This window comes from Echiichthys vipera (assembly GCF_963691815.1).
Source record: "Echiichthys vipera genome assembly, chromosome: 13".
NCBI lineage: Eukaryota > Metazoa > Chordata > Actinopteri > Perciformes > Trachinidae > Echiichthys > Echiichthys vipera.
In genome coordinates this window covers 23,390,179-23,415,354 of record NC_139838.1, presented here as the reverse complement: position 1 = coordinate 23,415,354, position 25,176 = coordinate 23,390,179, and the positions used below count along the sequence as shown (strand labels likewise).

The 25,176-nt window shown below is 41.8% G+C and overlaps 1 protein-coding gene across 1 annotated transcript; it reads right to left on the bottom strand.

Moving 5' to 3' along the window:
* Positions 1 to 5,030: 5,030 nt before the first annotated feature.
* On the bottom strand, positions 5,031 to 16,282 carry zc3h12ab (zinc finger CCCH-type containing 12Ab). The gene is made up of 6 exons (XM_083925143.1): positions 16,200 to 16,282; positions 14,512 to 15,054; positions 9,210 to 9,349; positions 7,571 to 7,805; positions 7,384 to 7,484; positions 5,031 to 6,718 (listed from the first exon to the last, which is right to left on the bottom strand). Exons 2-6 carry the CDS (start codon positions 15,021 to 15,023, stop codon positions 5,781 to 5,783), a joined length of 1,926 nt encoding a protein of 641 aa, XP_083781269.1. The 5' UTR covers positions 15,024 to 15,054; positions 16,200 to 16,282; the 3' UTR covers positions 5,031 to 5,780.
* Positions 16,283 to 25,176: the final 8,894 nt, after the last annotated feature.

The window sequence follows — 25,176 nt, the reverse complement described above, 5'->3', positions numbered from 1 at the left end:
AAGTACCTAATTCAAAGTGTAAATCAAGTAAAAGTACGGATGAATTGTCCTCAGCATGTAATTAAAGTGTAAAACGTAAAAGATCTCATCATGCATAAGTATTTCTACTTTGAAAACATGGAGGACATTCAATGTTGTATAGTTTGTCAATGTGGAGCCAATGTCTGATACTTTGATACTACTAGGTAGATTTGTTGTATAATACCGCATTATATCATATATTTTTGTAAGTAACTATACTGTAAGTGTAAAATAAATGTAGTAGAATAGGCTGCAATATAAGTATAAAGTGACAGAAATTGTAATTACTTGAGTGAAGTACAAGAAACAAATGATTAAATGTACTTTATTTCAATAGCTGCATGTTTCAAGAGCAGAAAGTAAGCCTGTGGATGTCAAATATATACGTTTGTATACGTTACACTGCGTACACACGTCTGCGTACACCCGTCTCATGACCTGTCATTCACTCTCATTCCTCGTCTGAAACTGCAGGTCGTGTCTCAACTTGTGTGCACTTGCAGGCGAGTGTATGCTTTCACGTACACCCGACCCGCCGCAGTATTTGCATGTTATGTTAAGGCACAGCGAGAACATGAGTCATTCCTCTGGATGCCATTTCAAACACATGTAACTAGAACAGTGTGTCTAGCCAAAGTATCTGAGTTCAGCCCAGACACTGTAAACCCTCAGGAGTCACCACCTATTCTCAAGATTTGGATTGTTAGTTTTGAGTTTTAAAGCACTTTTATCAGACAAATTAGATTAATAATGTTGTGAAAATGTGAATTAGGGCTTCACAGAGCTTTATAGTGAGTTTCAGCTCATTGTTTAGGTGACCCACCCACAACTTTACTGTTTTGGCTCATTCTCAATGAGCCAAAACATTGAGTTGATGGAGAACAAGAACAGAACAAAAAGAGCAGAACTCATTCATTCATTCATCTTCAACAGCTTGTCCCTGTCGGGGTCGCGGGGGGCTAGAGCCGATCCCAGCTGACATCGGGCGTGAGGCGGGGTACACCCTGGACAGGACGCCAGTCTATCACAGGGCACATAGAGACGAACAGAGACGGACAACCATTCACATCTACGGGCAATTTTATAGTCATCAATGAACCTAACACCTGCACGTTTTTGGACTGTGGGAGGAAACCGGAGAACCCGGAGAAAACCCACACAGACACCGGAAGAACATGCAAAAAGGCCCCAGCCAGGAATTTGAAACCAGGGACTTTCTCGCTGTGAGGCGACAGTGCTAACCACTACACCACCGTGTCGCCCCAAGAGCAGAACTGTCTCCTAAAAAATACATTCCCATAAAAATATTATTTCTTGATTTATTCAGAAATATTGTTGGTTTTACTGTTGAGGATTTGGTAGAATATCCACTGTGTCTATACCAATGCTGTCCTAGCATGTTTTTTTTTAAATAACCAAGGCACTACAACAAAAACATTTATTTTTTGAAAATAACAGTGAGGATATTTAGAGAACACTTTCAGATCCCTCCCAGTTTTTGGTGTCAATCTGGCACCTGGTGACAATTTGCTTAATTGTTGGACACACCCTATTTATCTGGCAGCTCTTCTGGTTACTTTGCAAGACGGCAAAACGGGTTAAGCAGTTCCTTGAAGCTAAGAATATTGAGACGATGAAATCTCCAGCCCAGAGTCAAGATCTAAACCCCATAGAGAAACTCTGGGAAATCCTTGGCGACAAAGTGACGTCTAAGAAACCCACTTCAGTTACCGAACTGTGGAAGAGACTGAAGAGGAACGGACCAAGATCAAACCTGAGCAGTGTGAGAAACTAGTGATGTCCTGTGGGCGCAGATGGGCTGAAGGCATTCAAAGTAAGGGTCTCTTACACTTACTATTACATTTTTTAATCCTATAGTCCTAAAAACATTGTTTAAACCTTATTTTCGGACACAGTGGTTATTGTTCTCTTATTTAGTTTTCCGTTTATTTCACAAAATAAAGGTTTTTTGTTTAAGTGCCGTGGTTATTTAAAGAAACATGCTAGGACAGCAGTGGGATACCCACAGAGGATATTCTATCAAATTATGAGCAATAAAGAATAAGAATATTTCATAATAAACTCAGAATGTATACTTTGTTCTCTAATTTTGATCTCCACTGTATAAACAACCGGATTCCCAATTACTTTTCCTGGGAAACGTATTTTGTTCTGGTTTATGTTTGTCAAATATCAAATACGTCCACAAAAGTCAGTGTGGAGAGGAAAACACGACTCTAATGAACAATAATATTTCTTTGTAACTGAATAAAACAGTAATTTCATCGTCCTCTTATCGACTTAAAAGTTGTGCGGTGTCATTGTTGTGACAAGTGACTAAAAGACACATTCATGAAGATCAGAGGGAGCTGCCTGCTCAAAACAGATCTTATCTCATGTAACAAAGCCGCCTCACATACTTTAGCTGCAACTAAAAATCAGATTAAACATAAATATGTGGTTTCCCCTTTGTTCCATTTCACGTTTTCATTTTCAGCTGTAGCTACAAAAAAAACACAGTGGTGTAAAAAGTACAGCATTTGAAATACAGTAAAGTAGAAGTCGACTGTGGCTCGTACTTGTACTTGAATAAATACCTGGTTTGGCTTTAACCTCCATAACATCAAGTGCTATTTTGCATCTTTACATGGGCGCATACACACTCATTTAACATATTAAAGTGCATGTTTATGTGGCCTCTTTTACTGAATTTCCATTACTAATAAATGTATTCTCTGTGTAAAGTTATAAGGGCTGTTTTATCTTCACCTCTCAGTTTCAAGAGTGCGCTGAAACTAGAACGTTTCCGTGTTGCTCATCCTCACTTTCAGTAAGTGTGTGTGTGTGTGTGTGTGTGTGTGTGTGTGTGTGTGTGTGTGTGTGTGTGTGTGTGTGTGTGTGTGTGTGTGTGTGTGTGTGTGTGTGTGTGTGTGTGTGTGTGTGTGTGCCAGTAATGTGCATGTCTCAATATGAAATGTCAAATTGCATCGTAAGCATGGAAAGCACAGTGAGAGCACATTAATGGGAAAGCGTTTACATGAGTGAGTCATGGATCTCACTGAGAGTTTTTATTTCCTCCAGCCGCTTGTTGTGGCTTCCTGTATCTGAAGCACTTATGAGGCACTTATATTCAACACCTGCACGTGTGTGTGCCAACGCTGGATGAGTTCACGAGTAAAGAAACGACCCGTGCTCCTCTGGTTTCTCTTAACTGTCTAAAAAAATAGCAATAATGTGGTTTGGTGTTAAGTCGACGTTGTGTTTGTGTAACCCTGCTCCACTGACGATCGCCTCTTGACTTAGTTTTCAAGCTGCACAGAAGAGATGTTTTACAAAACATGCAGTACACATCAGTGCTGTGCAAAGACAACAGCCCCGTTTTGCATATTAACACCTCGACAGAGTATATTTACTCTCTGTGTTTAAATGCAAATTTGAGGTATTTGTACTGGAGTATTATATTTCCATTTTAAACCTCTTTATGCTACTTTTTACTTGTTTTTCATACAAAACACACAATGACTTTATAAAACATGATGCATTGTTAAAGATTAAACTAGTGTATGAAATAGTTAAGGTTAGCTCCACTTTGACAACAACAGTAATGCATCAGTGATAAAAAATAATCCTTTTATAACTAATCCATACAAAAGACAATAGAAAAACACTCACAGGGAGGATTTTTATGCATTTTGAATACATTTTGATTTATTTTTCTAATAAAATGATTTATTTAAATATCTCCAAAGCAATTTCAGTCAAAAGCAACTGGACTTGGTTATTTGTCTAGGAAGACGTTTCACCTCTCATCCAAGAGGCTTCATCAGTTCATGTACGCATCTGACCAGGCTGGGACTGGACCAGGACCAGGACCAGGACCAGGCTGGGACTGGACCAGGACCAGGACCAGGACCAGGCTGGGACTGGTCCAACTAACTGGTGTGGAGATGCCGGTATTTAACCTCTCACAAGACCGATGATGTCACTGACACCCTTACCCGACCGTCGTTAGAGCGACAGTTGTTGATGGGAATCAGGCTTCGACTTCGTTAGTGCTCTATTGAGTCCGAACGACAGTCGTTGGGGTCAAAGGAGGCCATTTGTGAACATTTGTTCTTTGAGGTTAGATTGTTGAATCTCCTGGGAAGGGATGAAAGAGCAGCATTGTAAATTGGAGATAAGTGGTGTCTCAGACCTCCTCTGTTTAGCGATGGTTTCTCTACTTTTATGTAGATGGCATCTTTTACTCTTCTTTCAAACCATCTGTCCTCTCTGTCCAAGATTTGGACATATTTGTCATCAAAGGAGTGGGCTTTCTCCTTGAGGTGTAAGTGGACAGCAGAGTCCAGGCCTGAGGAGTTAGCTCTCCTGTGTTAAGCTCTGCGCCGTTACAAAATAACACACCTGGATCTCTGACCAAACTGTTGGCACTGAGTTGCATTGTGGGTAATGTAGGAGCCAGGTTTTGTGAAGGAAGAGGAACGCTTGGAGTAAAAAAAGATTCTGTTTCATCAGTTTTGACACTTTCGAACGGTCCATCGCGAGTCTGATAAAGTTAATGTTAACTTATTAATACTCTTTATATTGTTTATTGATTTACTAATACACCTGTGCAAATGTCAGGAACATATTAACTATTAAAATATTAATGGCTACACTAGACCGACCCTTCAAATACTCTGGATTGAATTGTATTATAATTGTCTACTTAAATGAGTTGCAACAATTAGCTGAATATTTGTTGCTTTTCTCTTTTATATCTTTGTAAAGTGTGTTTGAATCTTTGGACTGACATCACTACATCGCTCAGGTTTGTCATGACAGACATCTGTCATTCAAACATTTTTACAGACAAAATGATGAAACGATTTATCAGGAAATAATTGTTAGGTGCCGCTCTCGCCGCGCCATGCTGTCAAGAAGTAAAACTTGTTGAATCAGAGTACGTCATAAATCCTCACGACATGTAATTATAGTACTAATGTTTATTTAAAACAACAACAGTGACATTCAAAACCATAGAAATCAAACAAAATACAATCCTGGTCAGTTGCTCAATCGAACATCAGTGAGTTTGCCTTTAATAGTACGGATGTAACTATAAGTTAAACACTGACACCTTTTTGTTAAACTGTCCACAAAAGCTCCATTAGGGCGTTTTGGACAAAACTTCACAAAATCAAACGCATTAAATAAACAAAACTGGGAATAAAAAGCATTATAAAGCCAGTTTTCAGTTTGAAATCTCCATTTCTGAGATCCCTTGTTATTTATGGTTAATTAATTGTGCATTAACAACTCAACATTATTCTCTCTCTCTGCAATAGTTGGCCGGTGCCAATATGACACAAAAACACATTAAAGCTACAAGAAAAGTAGATTTTATGGCAGAACAATTGCATCAGAAGGCATTTTTGTACGGATGTATCCATTAAAGTGGATTATGAGTGTATTTTAAGATTAACAGCGTGTAATCCTTTTAAATCCCTTTGAGTGGCATTAAAATCCACTTTTTCCTTTCACATTTTTAAATAAAGATACAATTTGTATCAATTGTATACTGCCTCTTATTTGATCCAGTTCAATGAGGCAACTTAGAATAACGAAAAGCATTAAAATACAGTTTATAGCAAGGTGGATACCACAATACATTAATACACAAACTCATGTTTATCTTTTCAGACTTTCAACTGAAAGACGGGTTCAGACGGGTTCAGACGGGTTCAGACGGGTTCTGCCGGGTTCAGCCGGACTTCATCTCATCTCAGCGACCTGCTCTGACTCTGCAGCTTCAGGATCTCAGCGACCAGCATCTGTGGATCCATCAGCTGAGGAAACATCTCCATGGCCGTGTCCACCAAGTTGACACTGAAAATAGCAAGGAGCTTTTTACGGACAACCTCTCTCTCCCCCCCACCGGGACTTGTCCCCCGAGGAGGTTCCCAGTGCGAGCGCTCCCCCGGCAGGCCGTGGACCCCCGGAGGATGAGCCCCGAATGGATCGGAAAAGTACTGCTGCTGGTGGTGGGGGCTGCGGACCCTGCTGTGCTGGAAATCTGTCAGCTGGCTGTACGCGGGCATGCTGACTGGGTGTGCACCATAGCTGCTGTAATGAGGGTAAGGAACGCTGTACTGATGGTTGTGTTGCTGGAAAGCTCCTGTGGTCCCCCGAGAGGAAGGGCCATGTGAGCAGCAGCTGCACGGAGGACAGTACTGTTGTCTCACACTGTGGGTGTGCTGAGAGCTCCCGTATGTCGACCCGTACTGGTGATCACACACACTCCAAGGGGCGTCCATTGGCTGACTGTCTATGGAGCCTAAACCAGAGTCCAGCTGGTCTCCAGAGTCCTGAGAGCCACTCTTCCGCACCGAGCCGTGGTCAGAAGAAGAGTGCTGGCCGCTCTTCTCCTTTCTAGATGTGGTCTTCTTGCTGGAGCGGTGACTCGCCTTCACCTGGTCGCTTTTATGTTCTTTCTTGAAGGAGCCACTCTCGTGTCCCAGAGTCAGTTTCTTCGCCATTTCCTCCACCAGTGAGAGGCTCTGTCCAGGTACGGGACTGGAGCGAGCCGAGGACTGTTTCTGAGCGGTGAACGAGTACTTAGCGTTCTCCCGGAGCTCATCGGCAAGCGAGCGGTTGGATTGTTTGGCTCGCTCAGGATGGTTGAACTTACATTTGATCCCGTAGGTGCATTTCTTTCCTGAAAGAAGAACAAAATAGACGATTATAGCAGTGCTGAAACAAGTCTACAGCCGCTCTGGTGGCTCTGTGAGGGCCGTACAGCCGCACTTTGAGCCGCATCGTCAACTTACTAACAAACAAATGTTTAGCTTTTTACTTTGACTCATTTGTAATAATAAACGTATGCTAATCAAATAATAACATGGAGATACGAGTAAAATAGCAAAGTTTAACTTTGCTCTTATTTGCGGTTTTACTGATGATGCAACTAAATGCTAATGTCAGCGTGCTATATATAATCTTAAACCAAGAGTCAACCTGCAGAGCTGAAAAATGAAGCCAACGCGGACGTGCCAAAGACTTTAGTTCCTCAAACGGCCACTTGAGGCTGGCTCCAAAAGTGAGTTAACCCCCATTGACCGCCACAGTAAACTTTCCAACTTTCCAGCAGAAATAAACATGTTTACAGACTGGTACAAATGTGTTTTGTACCCACAGCCACAGGGAGAGGCCAACTTTAAGTGGTCAATGTCCATGGTTTGACCCAAAGTTGGTACATTGACCGACAATGCGACCCGTAGAGCCACGCTAATGTGGCTAAACAACATTAACTAAACGCACATTATTTGTGTCACATATCATTTAAAAAAACACAATGCAGGACTAACGTAGAAGTTTTCTCACCATAAGGGCATGGCTGTTTTTTCTGAGTCTTTGGAAACCTCCGCATGAAGTTCTCCAGGGTCGGTCCATGGCGTCCCTGAGGATCATCAGGAACCATAAACCTGCAAAGTTCAAACATTTGTAAAAGAAAACTTTTCACGATGAAAACAGCGAGGGAAACCCCCTAAATCAAGATGGCAGAACTCACTTGTTATTAACGAAGGAGTACATGAGCAGCCTCTCCTCGATGAAGCGCTTCCACTCCGGCTTCTCGGCCTGCAGGTCGCGGTACATGTCGTTGGACACGATGATGCCGTCAGACTCGTAGCCCAGCTTGACGATGAAGCAGTCGTCGTTACAGACCACCCGTTTGCCTGCGACGCGTCTCGACGGCGTGAACACCAGAATCTTCCTCCTCTCCAGGTCTCGCAGAATGTGCTGATCTGTAAAACACGGAGTCACAGTTGAACAGACGCTTATTTACACGTCCAGCAGTTACAGTTTCTTATGGCTCCGTTTTGGTCTCTGTCAACTACTGAGGGGAATGTCTCTTTAGCTGTTAAATGCTCCACCATGTTCACACTCTGTGTCTGTCTGCGGTTTGGTGCTGAGCAGGTAGTGTACGGTTCGAAAACAACACTATGAGAGCTGTGAGCTTGAAGCCAAACAGTAACTTTACAAACCAGACAACTGAAGAACGAGCTGAAACTCATAATAAAGCTGTGTAAAGCCGATGGGAGCGGCTCATTCAGCTGATAATTCTCCGTAGGTTCATCACTACAAGCAACACTGTCACATCATTGTGATAAAAATACTGATTAAAGCCGCTTCACGTCAATTATTACACGTCATACACAACCTTCATTATCATTTTTCTCAGGAAGCAACTGCATTTTAATTTGGGTTCTTTCCCAGCAGACACGTTTGACCTGGTTAAATATTAACGAAGGGCCCTAAAAGTACATCCTGCGACAAAACAATTTATCAGCAAGACCAATCTGTTCATGAAGCAAACAAGCGGTGCGACGTCTGTAGATGTGGGTCAGACAAAAGCTGTTTGACTCAGTGACAGTATCTCAAACCATCAGGAAATCAAAACTCTGTATTTGTTTTTATCTTTTGAGCTTCATAGATTACAGATAAAGTTCGTTTACTTTGAATTTCGGTGGAGGAAACCTACATGGGGCATTTCCCATTTTAAGCAATACAGCTCGCTTGGTTACATCAGAGCAAAAATCATATCCTGCTCTTTTGTGCTTTCGCGCTCCTGCTCCGTTTTCAAGTTTGCCTCTGGCTTTTGAAGTGTATGCAAATCAAAAAACGTTTCAAATGAGCCAGCAACTGCCAGTTTTTTTTCATTATTATATACCTGCCAATTATTTCCACCAATAATCTTTTAGTCTATAAAATATCAGCTCGTTATAGTGAAAGATTCCTGCATTCACCATTTTTTTTATTAATATAAAAAAGGGTCTTAAAACGTCCCTGAACACAAGCTGTCAGATAAAACTAAATATTTGAATGTCAAACAGTCTAAAACGCCAATATATTCAGTTTTCAGGGATACAAAAGTTTAAAAATTAGCGAATTTTCATGTGTGAGAAAACTGTATTTGGTCATTCTTGCTTGAAAAATAACAAAAATGTACATTTTTCACAATTTGATCAAAAAAGGAGGCACCACCGGCTTTTCTAATCACAAAAGAAGAGCATATTAAGACGTCACAACATCCCCACCACACCTTTGTTTCAATTAACAATGAGGGCAGTGTTGTGTAAAGCTTGGTGGTAGGCAAAGAAGGAAGTAGAAAAATGGTAAAACAAACATGAATTCCCGTCTCACTGTACCTGTGATGGGAACATCTGGCCGGGGCTGCTCCTTCCTCCACGAGGGAACAAACACAGTGATTTCAGTGTGGCCTCTGTCCGCAAAGAAGTTTACAGCCAGCTGGATTCCCAGACAAGAGAAAACTTCCTTGTTCCCGTGGCTGAATGAATAAATCAAAAGCAGAAAAAACAAAAGGGAATGAGAAACTAGAAAACATTCACACACCAGTGAGCCGGTTCAGAACAAAGGCGGCGGCGTCTCTTATAAAGCCGCTCTTTTGATGTTCCAACACCACAGCTTTTATCAATACGCCCTATTTGTCGTGTAGGTTTGAGGATCACGTTTCCAGCAATGGTACGTGTTCACAGTGGCGTTTTTGCATGATGGGTAGAAGTCCTCAAACTCTTCCGAGTGACCCATGACGAAACAGGCTACACCCGCCTACAACCACGATGGCTGACAGCTTCAAACCAGACCAGCATGGCGGCTGGTCGGTAAACTTTTTCTGATGTTACAAAAGTAGTTCACTAACATGAGTTTCTGAAAACATTTTGTGTGAGAAAGGTAAATGGACTTGTACTTATAAAGTGCCTTTCTAGTTTTCTGACAGTCACACTGATGGCAGTGGACATCTACAAACCATCTAATCCAATTTAACCATTCACACCACATTCACACACCCATGCGCAGCCCTGGGAGCAATTCGGGGTTCAGGGTCTTGCCCAAGGACACTTCGACATGCGGACCAGAGGAGCTGGGGATCGAACCACTGATCTCTCGAATGGAGGACGACCCACTCTACCACTGAGCGACAGCCGTCCCTTAAGCTGCTGAATCGGCTTTATATGGACAGTGGTTTGTTTAAAAGATTTTCAGGAGTCTCTAGAGGCGGCGACACCCCTTCGATCGAAACTCGCCTCCACTCTACCACAATGCATTGCACGGCGGCTCACATGGAAATGAGTCCTTTGTGAACACGTCTGCATATGTGAAAGAGAAACTCCGGACAGGGTTCATGTGGGAAATAGACATCTGCATATTGGTTTATTTGGCAACTGACAGTCCAAAATTAACAGACATTATTAAAGCAGCAAATATTCACATTGAAGAAGCTAGAAACTGAATTTCAGGCATTTTGCTTAAAGAAAAAAAGATTAGTTTACTGTTAATTGACTTATTGTCTGATTGTTTCAGTTCTAATACCTGTCGATCAGGACAATCCTTAGATTCTGAATCAGGTAATTTCCCATAATAGAAAAAACTCATGTGTAAACAATGACTCAACCATAAAGATACTGCCCCAAAAAGAAGAAGAATAGTGCAAGTTCATAAAATTCATCAAACAGGCAAAACGGCTTCAAGTGCTCCATTTTAGTTTAATTTTGTTGGAGCAGTGTGAACAGGAAAGTTTTCCATCTGTGACGGACATAAAAGAAACATCTGTAAAAATGCATTTTTCTATGTTGTCATTCGTCTTTTGACCCTTAAGATGTGTTTGTCTAGACTCTTTGGTTAAAAAGAAATGTCCGGAAAAGGTGTTGATTCTGGTATTTGTAGGGTTTTGGTTTCATTATCACCCAAAAATCTGTACCAGCCACAAACAGAGATAGCAAAGCATCTAACCCGAGGAACAGTTACAAATCATGTCACACCGTCCCTGCATATTTACTTTTTACTATTAAGCTCTGCGGTGACAACAGCTGTCAAGTGCTCGGAGCCCTCCGGGGAGTTTTTGGACACGTCAAGGTGAAAACCAAGACGGACGAAAGAACAAGCAAAGCTTCAAGGAGAGTTGGGGTGTGAAAAGCTGTCGGGCCTGTTCCTGTTGAAATAAAGTCTTTCTCTATAAGCAGTGCTGCTCTTTAAGGAAACAAGAAGCCACTCTTATATGCTGATTTGCATACTCAAGCGGTCTGTCCACAACGTGCCTGAACGGGCGTGCCCAGCCTGGAAAATGCAAAAGGATAGAGGGGTGTGTATTCTGAGAAAGCAAGAAATACAGCGTATAAACTCTTTGTCTGTTCCTCAAACTGTGTGTGCATGCCGAGGTATGAGAAAGTGAATGAGGGCAAAGGTGGTGCGTGCCCGGGGGAAGAGTTGCCTGAAGTACAGCCAACACTCTGTGGCACTGAGGAAACATCTGACGGGTGTGGGCCATGCTGCCCTTTTTTTCTACCAACCACAACCGTAATTATGTGTTTCATAGCTGGTGTATTGTGCTCTGAGTGAAATAACAGTAATTTACGTTGAACAGTGCCTCAGGCGATGACCAAAGCAAACACAGCAGCGAGCACGTACTTCAATGAGCTGCCAATGAGCTCGCACCAGTTTATCACAAAAATCTGTCATCTCTCCAAATGTCATTAGATTTATTGATATTAGCTGTGCTAGCGGCGACACGAGGTTCCCGTTTATGGCTCTTGGTGAAATATCTCGACATTGGATCTACGGGACATTTAGTACAAACATTAATGTCCCCCTCAGGATGAACTGCACTAACTCTAGTCAAATACCCCCATCAGCCTCTCTGTGTTCAGTTAGCAAAATACATGCTAACATGCTAAACAAGAATAGTGAATGTGGTTAATATTACAAAACAGGATGAAGAGAAATGAAAGAAAATGAAGAAATCCGATTGATTCGACAGCCAAAATAGCACGCATCATCCTTAAGGCCACACCCCCTTCTGGAGCATCGAAACTAGAGGATCCTATAGATGTTCATACAGTTTGACGTGTGTTTGGATCATAGCCTTAATTTGATAACTTGACATTTGTGTTGTAGACATGTCTTGACTGAACCTAAGCGTCTGCGTTACTTTAATAAATTGAAGGTTGATTGACGTCATGTCTCCTCAGTCCTCCCACATCCAAGTGGTTTACTGTACAGCAGCAGCCTCCCACTCAAGCTAACCATCAGTAGCAACCATCACCAGCGTCATTTAGCCATTTACCACACTGACAGTGAATATTCACGTATCTTATGAGCAACATATCTCAGCGCAAAAGTCTTGGTAAACCTGCAACATCATAATCATAATCAATAAGATTTGACATACATTAGTCCTAGCGGCCTCTTTGGCGGTACGATGTAACTGACTGAGCCTAACTCTTTCAGAGCCGCCATCTTGTCACGTTTACAGCATAGACATAGTGTGTGTACTTTTTTGTTTCTCTACTTCCAGTCCGTCCCCTATACGTTACCATCTTAAGTCCATACACTCACACACATGGTTCTATTATATTACTGCCCTTATTACAAGCCTGACTCAGAAATGTAGGAAGTTCCCGATTTCCGATTACAAGTGAACGCAGCATAACCGTTAGTGATGAGCTTTACCGGCAGACTGGCCACTGTCAGCAGCGTCACGTCACAACGTCACAACGTCACAACGTCACAACATGGCGGCGTATTTCTATTTAGAGAGGGAATGTCTCCACAGACACACAGATGTGATGTGATATTGCTTATAACATGTCAAACTGAATACAGCTTTCATTTATTCAAAATGTAGCACAGTTTCAGTTCATGGTGCTGCCGTTTAAAAATGTAAATGTCCCCTCTTTAAGGTCATATCCTAATTTATAAAATGTTATTCACACTAACCACAGTTATGTATATATATATATATGAAGTGTATATAAACTGTCACATTGATTGATGTGAGTCAGTGGTTGCACATCTGTTTTCAGCTGCTCATCTCACTTTAGAGGGCGTTGATCATGAGAGTGAATCATTGGGTGACTCGAGGTGAAATCTTTTGTTTGAAGACTTACTTACTCTCACTGTGACCCCAAATAACCACACTATAGGCAAAATAGTTTGTTCATGTAGCTGCTGTGGGACCGATTATGATAATACCTACTGCTTTCCTTAACTAAACAAAGTGACAAAGGGGCTTTACTCGTCACCGCTCTACCTGTCCTCGAGCAGTGAGCAGGTGTGGAAAAGTTAAAGCAGGAGAGATATTTGCATTATTTATTAATCTGCAGATTATTTACTTGTCCAATCAAGTGGCTGCTTGGTCTGTAAAACCTAAGAAGATACAGAAGAAATAAATTAGATATTATAAATCCTAATTTCTTTAAGCTTGAGGTGACATTACCCGAAGTCAAGAACCCAAAGAGTTTCAGTTTACAATTCTATTAGAGCTGCAATAAATCCTTATTTTCATTATTGTTTAATCTGTTGAAAGTCTTATTTTGTTTGATTAACTGTCCCAAACTCAAAGATATTCAGTTTACTGCCGTGTGTGGCAAAGAAAGCAGCTAATATTTGCACACTGGAGAAGTTAGACTCTCAGCCACAAAGGGTTTATTTTGTCGCATAAATCGCAGACAAGGCAAACTTGATGGAAAACAGAAAAAAAATGATCATACATAATCTTTTTTAATAAAGTATTGATAGTTCAGTACTTTTCAATACAACAGGTTTGAAAGTTAAAGAACGAAAGTTGTTTCAAAAAGGCAACAACAGCTGCACGGATGAAACAATGAGGAAGGAAATCAGCTGTGTGTTGGTTTGTGTTCAGTGACTTTCTCTGTCCCCGCACTGTGTGCAGGTTATCAATAAGAATTCTTAGGGCGCACTCACACTGTCCGTCCGTACCGTGCCCCGTGCTTTAGGGTACTTGGCCCCACCTCGCTCTCCCCCCAGTGCCCCAGGCCCGTTTGTACTCACACTACCTGGGCCTCATGCGAATGCTTCTTGCTGCCTATACGTCATCACACCGTAACACGTCACACGCATTGATCGATGCGTCCCTTTCTTTACTAATCTTTCCATAGACCTCAGAGTTTTTGTGCGTCTTGTCGACTGTTTTTGAAGATTTTCATTAGACCAAATCTGCAGTAAACACTCCACCTCCGCATCACACCAACGTGAACCTTTCGCCGCCATTGTTTTAAATATTTGCGCATGGTCCCTCCTTCTTTTTTTCTATTTCCGAACAGGCGCACATAAAATGACGTCAGAACCGCCGTAGGCCTCATGCTCGTGCTCGTACATGCGCAAACGTGCTTTACAACAGCCCACCTCTCCCAAACGGGCCATGGACGGGTTGCACTCACACTGGTCAAACGAACCAGACTTTAGCCGTGAAACGTGCTTGGGCATGGTACGGATGGACAGTGTGAGTGCGCCCTTACTACGTGTATGAAGGACTTTTTTTCTTCTTTTCTTTAGCATCGAAAGAGGTATCATTTTTTTAACTAACTGCATCAAAACACCCTGACTTTAACTAATAGAAAAACTTTTTTTGTTGATTAACAAAATAGCTGCCGACTGATTTTCTGTCGATGGACTAATCAATCCTTATCTCACCTCATTGCCACGTTGCTCCCGTCTATAACAACGGGTCTCAGAGCGTCTTCATCCTCGCTGCTCTCCTCTCTGCTCTGAGGAGATGAAACGGTTACAGGCAGCTGCATGGTGGGGCCCGCGGCCTGGAGGTCCCCTCTGGGCACAAGCACCGACACCGTGGTCACGGGCCACTGCTCGGCCCCGCGATTCACCCCCAGCCTCACCAGCTCCCCCAGAAGTTTATCTGTGTCTATGTTGGAGCCGAACATCTGCTGAACGGCCTGAACCTGCGCCGTGGAGTACCCGAGCTTGTGGAAGAAGTCCAGCTGGGCCTCCAGGTGCTGGGGGCCCGGGGCGGGGTCGGGTTCGCTGGGGTACATTCGCTCACAGTAGGGACGGGAGGAGTCTGGAGCCGGGAGGAGAGAAGGGAAGATCCATGCAGGAGTGTCAGAGTCTGGGAGGGTCAGACGGGTGGTGTTGGGGATTTTACTCCACGGGTGTCCAGATGTGAAGAGAGCAACATCAGTATTCATGTCTTCATCAACTCGCTCTCCTTCCACCTGTCTGGAAAAATAAAGTCACATGCTTGAATAAAACTTTGAGGAACTTGTATTTTACTTGAGCATTTCCATTTTATGCTTCTTCTTCATACTTCTACTCCACTACATTTATTAGTTTATTTAAAGCTCTAGTTACTTTGCAGATTCAGATTATTAATACAAAATATAAATTAACTAATAAAAGATGACAGATAGTTTTGGATTAAGCTGCTGACTAGCACCTTCTGCAACATTGAAGTGATGAACACATTATGCATCAATAATTATGCAATTATCTGAATAGGTACTTTTACTTTAAGCATGTTTAAGAGGCTAATACTAAGATTAGCACTTCTTACATCACTGGTGACCACGCTGTAATCCTAAATGGTTTCTTATTGTGCTCTATTCAAAGTGTTGGAAATGTTTTATTTAGAGCGAAAACAGTTAGTGGATTTATCTGCAATTATTTTGAAATACAATGAATTGTTTCAGTAACTTTTCAAACATATATTCTTTGTTTCCAGCTTCTCGAATGTGAGACTTTGCAGCTTTTCTTCGTCTTGTTTGACAGCAAACTGAATATTTTTGGACTGATGATCAGATAAAACAAGACCCCCTGTGCTATGCCATAGTTTAACTTTAAAAAAAAAAGTTTACATTCTATAGACAAAGTTATCAATTAAGAAAAAATCATCAGATAAATCAATAAAGAAAACAATCAGTTGCAGCTCTTTTCTTTTATATACTTTTTATTTCCCTCAAACTTACTGTTATTTAGTTTATAACTTTTTTCCCTCTTTCTATTTAAAACACCTGTGTAACTTTATTATTATTACTTATTATAGGGCTGCAATAAAGAGTATTTTGATTGATTGATTCATCTAAAACACTTTATTGAGTCATTGTTAGGCATATAAAATAGCATAATAACAATAACAGGTTCACACAAATGTCTGTTTGTCCCCTCGAAATCCAATAAATCACTTTACTTCTCGCTTCATCCCAAAAAGAAGAAGCGAGAGAGGAAATACACACAGAGTCTTGTCCTCTCACACAGTGACACTTGTCATTCAGAGCTGGATCACACTGTGGTCACAACTTAACCCAAAAGTATCTACTTCTGTTTTCCGACAAACTTCAAACTTCACCAAAAACACATGAACTCACCCTGGAAGCCTCAGACGACGTGTGACACGGACCTCCCCGCTGGAGAGCGCGTGGCTGCGGCTGAGAGAGTGACGACGCGGCGCCTCTCCCCTGGGTTGTGATCCGGTAACAAGGAAGTCGGGTTTTTCCTCCTGTTGACGGCCGACGTCACATGCGCGGCTTCACCAATAGACACCACCCGACTGCCTCCCTGTGCACGCGCTGCACTGCTTTAACACACGAGGGCAATTAAGGAAGCAATACATGAAAAAGCATTTTTACTTCCAAAAGTAAAAGTATCAACATCCCAGTGTAGAAATAAGTATAAGAACTTAAAGAATACAGTAGCAAACAGCATCATCCTGCTCAAAGTACCAAAAGAAAAAGTACTCATGCAAATCATATTTAATGTAACTGAATTATAATTAGTGATGCATTAATGCAAGCATCACTTTAATGTTGCTTTAAATCATAAATAAGTCATAGAGTGTGGTTTATACCTAGTCTGTAAAGTGTCCTGAGATAACGTTTGTTAAGATTTGGCACTATAAATAAAATTGAATTGAATTGAATTGAATTTCAGCTGGTGAAGGTGTAAGTCCATAATAATGTCATAATGTATTAGTGGATTTATTAATTATCATCTAAATGATTAGATTACCTGAATGATAATCAGTGAAGTATAATATTCCCTTTCTAAATGTAGTGTAAAGAAGCGTAACATGGAAATACAATGCATTAGCATCAAAATAGACCAAAAATAAAAACCAAAACTCATTATGCAGAGTGGCTCAGATCAGAATCATGTATATAGAATTATTATTATTATCTGTGGTGGGATGTAACTTCACTTAAGTACAATTTTGACACACTTATCTTTTTTACCACTTCTTTTTACTACATTAAACATAAAATTGCTTTTTACATTTAAAAACCATCTGATATATGACATGATTCTGTTTTATAATACTCCTCTTGCGTTGAAAGGAGCCAGTTGAGGTGGTTCAGGATCAACTAGTAAGGATAAACCCTGGGCGCCTCCCTAGGGAGGTGTTCCAGGCACGTCCAGCTGGGTGGAGGCCTCGGGGAAGACCCAGGACTAGGTGGAGAGATTAGATCTCCACACTGGCCTGGGAACGCCTCAGGATCCCCCAGTTAGAGCTGGTTAATGTGGCCCGGGAAAGGGAAGTGTGGGGTCCCCTGCTAAAGCTGCTGCCCCCGAGACCTGACCCCGGATAAGAGGCTGAAGATGAGATGAGATGAGATGAGATGAGAATACTAATCTACCCAGTGGTATCCAAAATATCTAACAATGGCTGCATGTTGACAAAGACTAAAATACTTTTACATTTATTTATTAGTGACTCAAAGTAAAAGATGATCTTCTATGATACTATAACACTTCATAAGGAGCCATTACGCATCCGTATAAATTCAGGTCTTTCACTTGTAATGGAGTATTTTGAGACTTTTACCACGTCCACATCTAAGCTACTGATTATTAATGATAATGACTCATGCGTTCCTTTAATGTTTTAGCTCTAAAGGTTAAATTACTTCATATACTGCTGGGTTCTGTAGTTTTTTCTTTAAAGCTCAGTTGATTTACAGTTTTCACCTGAGCGGGACGAGGCCACGACTTTTAAAATTACAGGCTGCATGCTCAAGGTGTTCAGCATGCTTCCCGTCAGGTATTTGACAAACGTAGAAGTATGTGGCATGCGCCTGCTATAGGTGGGTTATAAATCACTCTGTTGAGCACATATTTATATAGTATAGGAGACAAAAGGTTATTTTAGCCCTTGATTGATATCAGTATTCTCAGGTAATAAGAGAGCGAAGTTAAGATTCTGAGGGAAGGCGTATTTTAGAGATTTAAGTCATGACTCTGGGATTTAAGTTATGTTTATATTACTGTACACTAAATAAAATAAACATGCCTGTTCAACGGTGACGACTTAAGTCAGCAAGAGATGACAGGTGGCTCTGTAGAGTCAAACGATGATCAAACACGTGCGTGGTGCTCTTGGAAAAACAGGGAATCAAACAGGATAAACAGGAAAGCAATCCAGGCGCTCCAGTGACAACAAGGGAGGAAATATTAAAAAGCTTTTATTATAGTAACTAAATCCTCCAAACAGACAAAAAAGACAACATTGTTTGACAACATAGGTCTCTGTCTGAGCCAAAGTCAGCAGGTCTTGACTTATCTGTTTGACCTTTACCTCCAAATACTCTCTGAACGTTTGCCTGAGGATTCAAACAGTTTTCCAATGACTTGAGATCTTAAAGTATTAAAAGTGCTGACTCACAATCTCACAATCCCAACTCCTCTTCCCCACCACTGTACACAAGGTAAGTTTAAATAAGTCATTTGTTTATTCATTGCTTTCATAATAACAATACCAAGCACCATTAAACTAATTTAAAGGAAAAGGAGCCACACAAATAACATATATACACTGGAACAAAAGTGATATCTCTTGGTAATGAAATTATTATAACTGCAATTACATCACTTTACAGGAAATTTGTCAATGGCATATGAAGTATGACTGTGTCTTGGGCGACTGTGACTCAGTAGGAGGGTGGATCGTCCTCCACTGGCGGTACGATCCCCACCTCCCCCGGTCCACATGTCGAAGTGTCCTTGGGCAAGACACTGAACCCTGAATTGCTCCCCGTGCTGCGCATGGGTGTGTGAATGTGGTGTGAATGGTTAGATTAGACCAGGGGTCTGCAACCCACAGCTCCGGGGCCGCATGAGGCTTTTCAGCCCCTTATCAGTGGCTTTCTGTAGCTTTGGCAAAAAATTAAAACAATGTGTAAATAACCTGTTTTGCACAGTGGACAAGGGAAAACATTTTATCTTGGAGTTCAAGGTGCTGGATAAATCCCCCCCAAAAAAATTAGCGAAGGAAATTAGTATTTTGTGGACATATTCATTTGATTTCACTTGATTATGGCTAACCTGTATGCTTGTATTGTGGTGAGAAATTAGCGAACAACCACAATTTTAGGACAGGTAACAATGCCAAGTAACAGTAACTATATATAAACCTTTATAAGCTGTGACATCAAATATGTTTTGCGGCTCCAGATAAATTTTATCTGGTGGAAGAGCGGGCAAAATGGCTCTTTTGATAGTAAAGCTTGCAGACCCCTGGATTAGACGTATGTAGATGTCCACTGCCATCAGTGTGAATGTCTGTGTGAATGGGTGAATGTGACAAGTAGTGTGAAAGCGTTTTGAGTCGTCAGAAGACTAGAAAGGCGTTATATAAGTTCAAGTCCATTTACCATCTATACAATTGTATATTTCCTAAAATTGTGTTTATTTTTTCCCCTGTTGTATCAAATACATATGATTGAGAGATTTCATGCAACATTTTGTTGTTTTTCTATTTTTGCTGTGTTCAAAAAAGCCCCTTTTCCAACACGTGTACTATTGTTTCTGACAATCTATGTGAGTATCAGACAAACATAGTAAATTAGATGACAAGATAAAAGTACCATACAGTAGAGTATCTAAAGTAAACGTTATAGTATTCAGGACAAAACACTATTCCACTCTTTTCCGTTTCTAAATTTAGGATAAATGGTGATTTTTAAAAGATAAGATAATTTATAAATTTACCCTCTATGACAAATACGCCTTCTCCACGGCAGTGCTAACTTGTGCTCAACTTTGAGAGGGATGTTAGGGAGCACAGCTGGGTATGAACCAGGTCCTGCTGCAGGGAGAGGGGCTGGGGGATTAATCAGGTTAGGCTCCGGTTCAGGAGCTGGTTCTGATTCTGGCTCAGAAGGTGTTGATTCATTTGGAGGCTCTGGTTCAGGTGTTGGATCTGTTTCCAGATCAGAAGGTGTTGATTCTGTTGGAGGCTCTGGTTCAGGTGTTGGTTCTGATTCTGATTCTGGCTCAAAAGGTGTTGATTCTGATGGAGGCTCTGGTTCAGGTGTTGGTTCTGATTCTGGCTCAGAAGGTGTTGATTCTGATGGAGGCTCTGGTTCAGGTGTTGGATCTGTTTCCAGATCAGAAGTTGGTGATTCTTTTGGAGGCTCTGGTTCAGGTGTTGGATCTGATTCTGATTCTGGCTCAAAAGGTGTTGATTCTTTTGGAGGCTCTGGTTCAGGTGTTGGTTCTGATTCTGGCTCAGAAGGTGTTGATTCTGTTGGAGGCTCTGGTTCAGGTGTTGGTTCTGATTCTGGCTCAGAAGGTGTTGATTCTAGTGCAAGCTCTGGTTCAGGTGTTGGTTCTGATTCTGGCTCAGAAGGTGTTGATTCTGTTGGAGGCTCTGGTTCAGGTGTTGGTTCAGATTCTGGCTCAGAAGGTGTTGATTCTGTTGGAGGCTCTGGTTCAGGTGTTGGTTCTGATTCTGGCTCAGAAGGTGTTGATTCTAGTGCAAGCTCTGGTTCAGGTGTTAGTTCTGATTCTGGATCAAAAGGTGGTGATTCTGTTGGAGGCTCTGGTTCAGGTATTGGTTCTGATTCTGGCTCAGAAGGTGTTGATTCTGTTGGAGGCTCTGGTTCAGGTGTTGGTTCTGATTCTGGCTCAGAAGGTGTTGATTCTGATGGAGGCTCTGGTTCTTGTGTTGGATCTGATTCTGATTCTGGCTCAAAAGGTGTTGATTCTGTTGGAGGCTCTGGTTCAGGTGTTGGATCTGTTTCCAGATCAGAAGTTGGTGATTCTTTTGGAGGCTCTGGTTCAGGTGTTGGTTCGGATTCTGGCTCAGAAGTTGCTGATTCTGTTGAAGGCTCTGGTTCAGGTGTTGGTTCTGATTCTGGCTCAGAAGTTGGTGATTCTAGTGCAAGCTCTGGTTCAGGTGTTGGTTCTGATTCTGGCTCAGAAGTTGGTGATTCTGGTACAGGCTCTGGTTCAGGTGTTAGTTCTGATTCTGGATCAAAAGGTGGTGATTCTGTTGGAGGCTCTGGTTCAGGTGTTGGTTCTGATTCTGGCTCAGAAGGTGTTGATTCTGTTGGAGGCTCTGGTTCAGGTGTTGGTTCTGATTCTGGCTCAGAAGGTGTTGATTCTAGTGCAAGCTCTGGTTCAGGTGTTGGTTCTGATTCTGGCTCAGAAGGTGTTGATTCTGTTGGAGGCTCTGGTTCAGGTGTTGGTTCAGATTCTGGCTCAGAAGGTGTTGATTCTGTTGGAGGCTCTGGTTCAGGTGTTGGTTCTGATTCTGGCTCAGAAGGTGTTGATTCTAGTGCAAGCTCTGGTTCAGGTGTTAGTTCTGATTCTGGATCAAAAGGTGGTGATTCTGTTGGAGGCTCTGGTTCAGGTATTGGTTCTGATTCTGGCTCAGAAGGTGTTGATTCTGTTGGAGGCTCTGGTTCAGGTGTTGGTTCTGATTCTGGCTCAGAAGGTGTTGATTCTGATGGAGGCTCTGGTTCTTGTGTTGGATCTGATTCTGATTCTGGCTCAAAAGGTGTTGATTCTGTTGGAGGCTCTGGTTCAGGTGTTGGATCTGTTTCCAGATCAGAAGTTGGTGATTCTTTTGGAGGCTCTGGTTCAGGTGTTGGTTCGGATTCTGGCTCAGAAGTTGCTGATTCTGTTGAAGGCTCTGGTTCAGGTGTTGGTTCTGATTCTGGCTCAGAAGTTGGTGATTCTAGTGCAAGCTCTGGTTCAGGTGTTGGTTCTGATTCTGGCTCAGAAGTTGGTGATTCTGGTACAGGCTCTGGTTCAGGTGTTAGTTCTGATTCTGGATCAAAAGGTGGTGATTCTGTTGGAGGCTCTGGTTCAGGTGTTGGTTCTGATTCAGGCTCAGAAGGTGCTGATTCTGTTGGAGGCTCCAATTCAGGTGTTATTTCTGATTCCGGATCAGAAGTTGGTGATACTGCTGGAGGCTCCAATTCAAGTGTTAGTGCTGGTTCCGGTTCAGATGTTGGTGATTCTGGTGCAGGCTTCGGTTCAAGTGTTGGTTCTGATCCTGGCTCAGAAGATGGTGATTCTGTTGGAGGCTTCAATTCAGGTGTTGGTTCTGATTGTGGCACAGAAGTTGGCGATTCCGGTGCAGATTTTGGTTCAGGTGTTGGTTCTGATTCTGGTTCAGAAGGTGGGGACTCCGTTAGAGGCTTCAATTCAGGTGTTGGTTCTGATTGTGGATCAGAAGTTGGTGATTCCAGTGCAGGCTCTGGTTGAGGTGATTGTGTTGGAGACTCTGGTCTGGGTGTTGGTTCTGATTCAGTTTCTGAAGTTGGTGATTCTGTTGGAGGCTGTTGTTCAAGTGTTGGTTCTGATTCCGGCACAGAAGTTGGTGATTCTGGTGCAGACTTTGGTACAGGTGTTGGTTCTGATTTTGGTTTAGAAGTTGATGATTGTGTTGGAGACTCCAATTTGGGTGTTGGTTCTGATTCAGTTTCTGAAGTTGGTGATTCCAGTGCAGGCTTTGGTTTAGGGGTTGGTTCTGATTCCAGTTCACGTGTTGGTGATTCTTTTGGAGGCAGTTGTTCAAGTGTTGGTTCTGATTGTGGCACAGAAGGTGGGGACTCCGTTAGAGGCTTCGATTCAGGTGTTGGTTCTGATTGTGGCTCAGAAGTTGGTGATTCTGGTGCAGGCTCTGGTTGAGGGGATTGCGTTGGAGACTCTGGTTTGGGTGTTGGTTCTGATTCAGTTTCTGAAGTTGGTGATTCCGGTGCAGGCTCTGGTTTAGGTGTTGGTTCTGATTTCATTTCAGAAGTTAGTGATTCTGGTGCAGACTTTGGTACAGGTGTTGGTTCTGATTTTTGTTTAGAAGTTGATGATTGTGTTGAAAACTCCAATTTGGGTTTTGGTTCTGATTCTGGGCCAGAAGTTGGTGATACTTTTGCAGGCTCCGATTCAGTTGTTGGTTCTGTGTCCTGCCCAAATGTTGGTGATTCTGGGGCAGGTGCTGGTTCAGGTTTCTCTTCTGATTTCTGAGGTGCTGGTTCAGTGGATGGTCCTGAATTCTCCACAGATGTTGCTGATTCTGGTGCTCGTTTTGACTCTTGCCCAAATGTGGATTTTGGTGTAGGTGCTGGCTCAGTGGGTGGTCCAGAATCTTGCCCAGATGTTGGCAATGTTTCAGGTCTAGTGTCAGGTTCTGTTTCTAAGTCCCGTTTAGTTAATTTCCTAATTGTCATTGGAGCCACACCTTCTTCTTGTCTATGTCCTTTTTCTGTAGTTTTACCACAATTGCATAGTTTTAGTTGAATGATGTTTTTAATAAGCTCAGCACTGGGGAAGTTCATACTTAAGACACCTAAGCAACCTTGGTTTAAGGAGCTTTTCTCATGTTGCATCACAAAGTCATTAAGTTGCTTGTTAAATTTTTTGGCCAACGCTTTGGGACTTTTAATCCTTGATGCTCTACTGTCAGTATGTATGATGTGATGTTCACAGAGGAATGACTTGATTTGCTTTATTTTGTCTTCAACATTGTTTAGCATTTTATGTTCAAGGAAAAATGATTCATGGTTTTCTGCTCCAGCATCGAACGTGTCACTCTGGAGAAAAACAACCTTGCCTCTTGCTTGTTGCATGGTTGGAACAAACATTATAGTCCATATTTTACTTTTAAACGTTTCAATCAATTTCTCCATCATTTCTTCAATTTTCCTCTTGTATAACCCATGTAGCGTCACTTTCAACAGCACAGTCTCACTGGTATGGACTGTTACAAAATCTAAAATGATTGTTAGGACTTCATCAAATTGAATGTGTTGCTCAAACATCCAGTGACCATCCCAGATATAGATATGTTTTTGAGTGGGGAGCCAAATCCCAGCATGCACATCAAAATACCTTAGTCCCACATTAAGTTGGTCTTCCAGGGTCCAAACTTGACATTTAGCAAGTGGTCCTCCATGTAAGGATAAGCTTTCAGTTGTTCCAGGAATGGAGATGGCAGACACTGGAGTCTCATCGGGTATAGACTTCATCCAGTTCAGGTTATAAAATTCTGGAGCTAGGACTGGTTCATCATTAAAACCTCTCCCCAAACCTGAACAGGAGGTTATTCTGATGGGGACAAGAAGATATTTGCTTGGTGGAATATTTCAACAGCAGAAATAAATTAAAATAGTTCTTTAACAACTAAAAGGCAAATAAAAACAGGACAATTATCAAAATACAAAACAAATATTTGCTGAATATGTTAGCTGGTAGAACATAGACTACGAAGTAATGTGATAAAGCACATTGCTTAATGCAGAATAGTAAGATATGGTGAGACAAAATTATAACACAATAGAATTACCAACATTAGGTTTCACTTACATCGAGAGAAGCCAGAGGTAAAGATGGACCCCCATAATTTCTTTGTTGGCTAATCCGTAGTCCGTTGAGCTCCGTTTAGATTTGCTCAGCTCTCTTTCCCAGATGTTTACATTGTAGTCTCAATGGTCAATTTGTAAAATGTTTTCCAGGAAAAGCTTTTACCCATGGACATAACTGTGACACACAGGCGATTGTCTGCCTTGTGAGTGAGCAGCAGTAAAAGTGAGGAATATACATTTTCATTTGCATGTTTCTACTCTAATCTTTTATTTGCAATGGCAGGGAGAGAGAGAGAGAGAGAGAGAGGGAGAAAGAGAGGAAGACCTGTGGGCATTGTAAAAGTGGTGATCAACTCATATGGTCAGTAAAATTTGACTTCAGGGACGATTCAGTTCAGCTACAGTATAGCTATATGTAACACTGCATTTAGAATTAATTTATGGCCTAAACTAAATTATTAGTTCTCTCATGTCCGTACCGTGAATCAAAGATACAGCTAGCAGCCAGTTAGCTTAGCATAAACACTGGAAACAGGGGAAACACTTAGCCGGCTCTTTACAAAAGGTAGCAGAATCTGTCTACCAGCACCTCTAGAGCTCACTAATGAACTTACCTTAGCATAGACTGTAAGCTAACTGGCTTCTGGCTGTATCATCATGTTTCCTGTAAAAATACAAGCGTGTTATCGATCTTTTCGTCTAACTCTCAGCAAGAGAGCAAATACGCATTTGTCCAAAAATGCCCAACTATTCCTCCAAT

Bases quoted from the DNA above. Each gene is read 5' to 3' on its own strand.
- zc3h12ab (XM_083925143.1), bottom strand. From the start codon at position 15,023: ATGAATACTGATGTTGCTCTCTTCACATCTGGACACCCGTGGAGTAAA. The intron at 9,350-14,511 runs GTGAGATAAGGA...TTATTCATTCAG, and splicing joins GGGAGCAACGTGGCAATGAG to CCACGGGAACAAGGAAGTTT. The intron at 6,719-7,383 runs GTGAGAAAACTT...TTCTTCTTTCAG, and splicing joins AAAACAGCCATGCCCTTATG to GAAAGAAATGCACCTACGGG.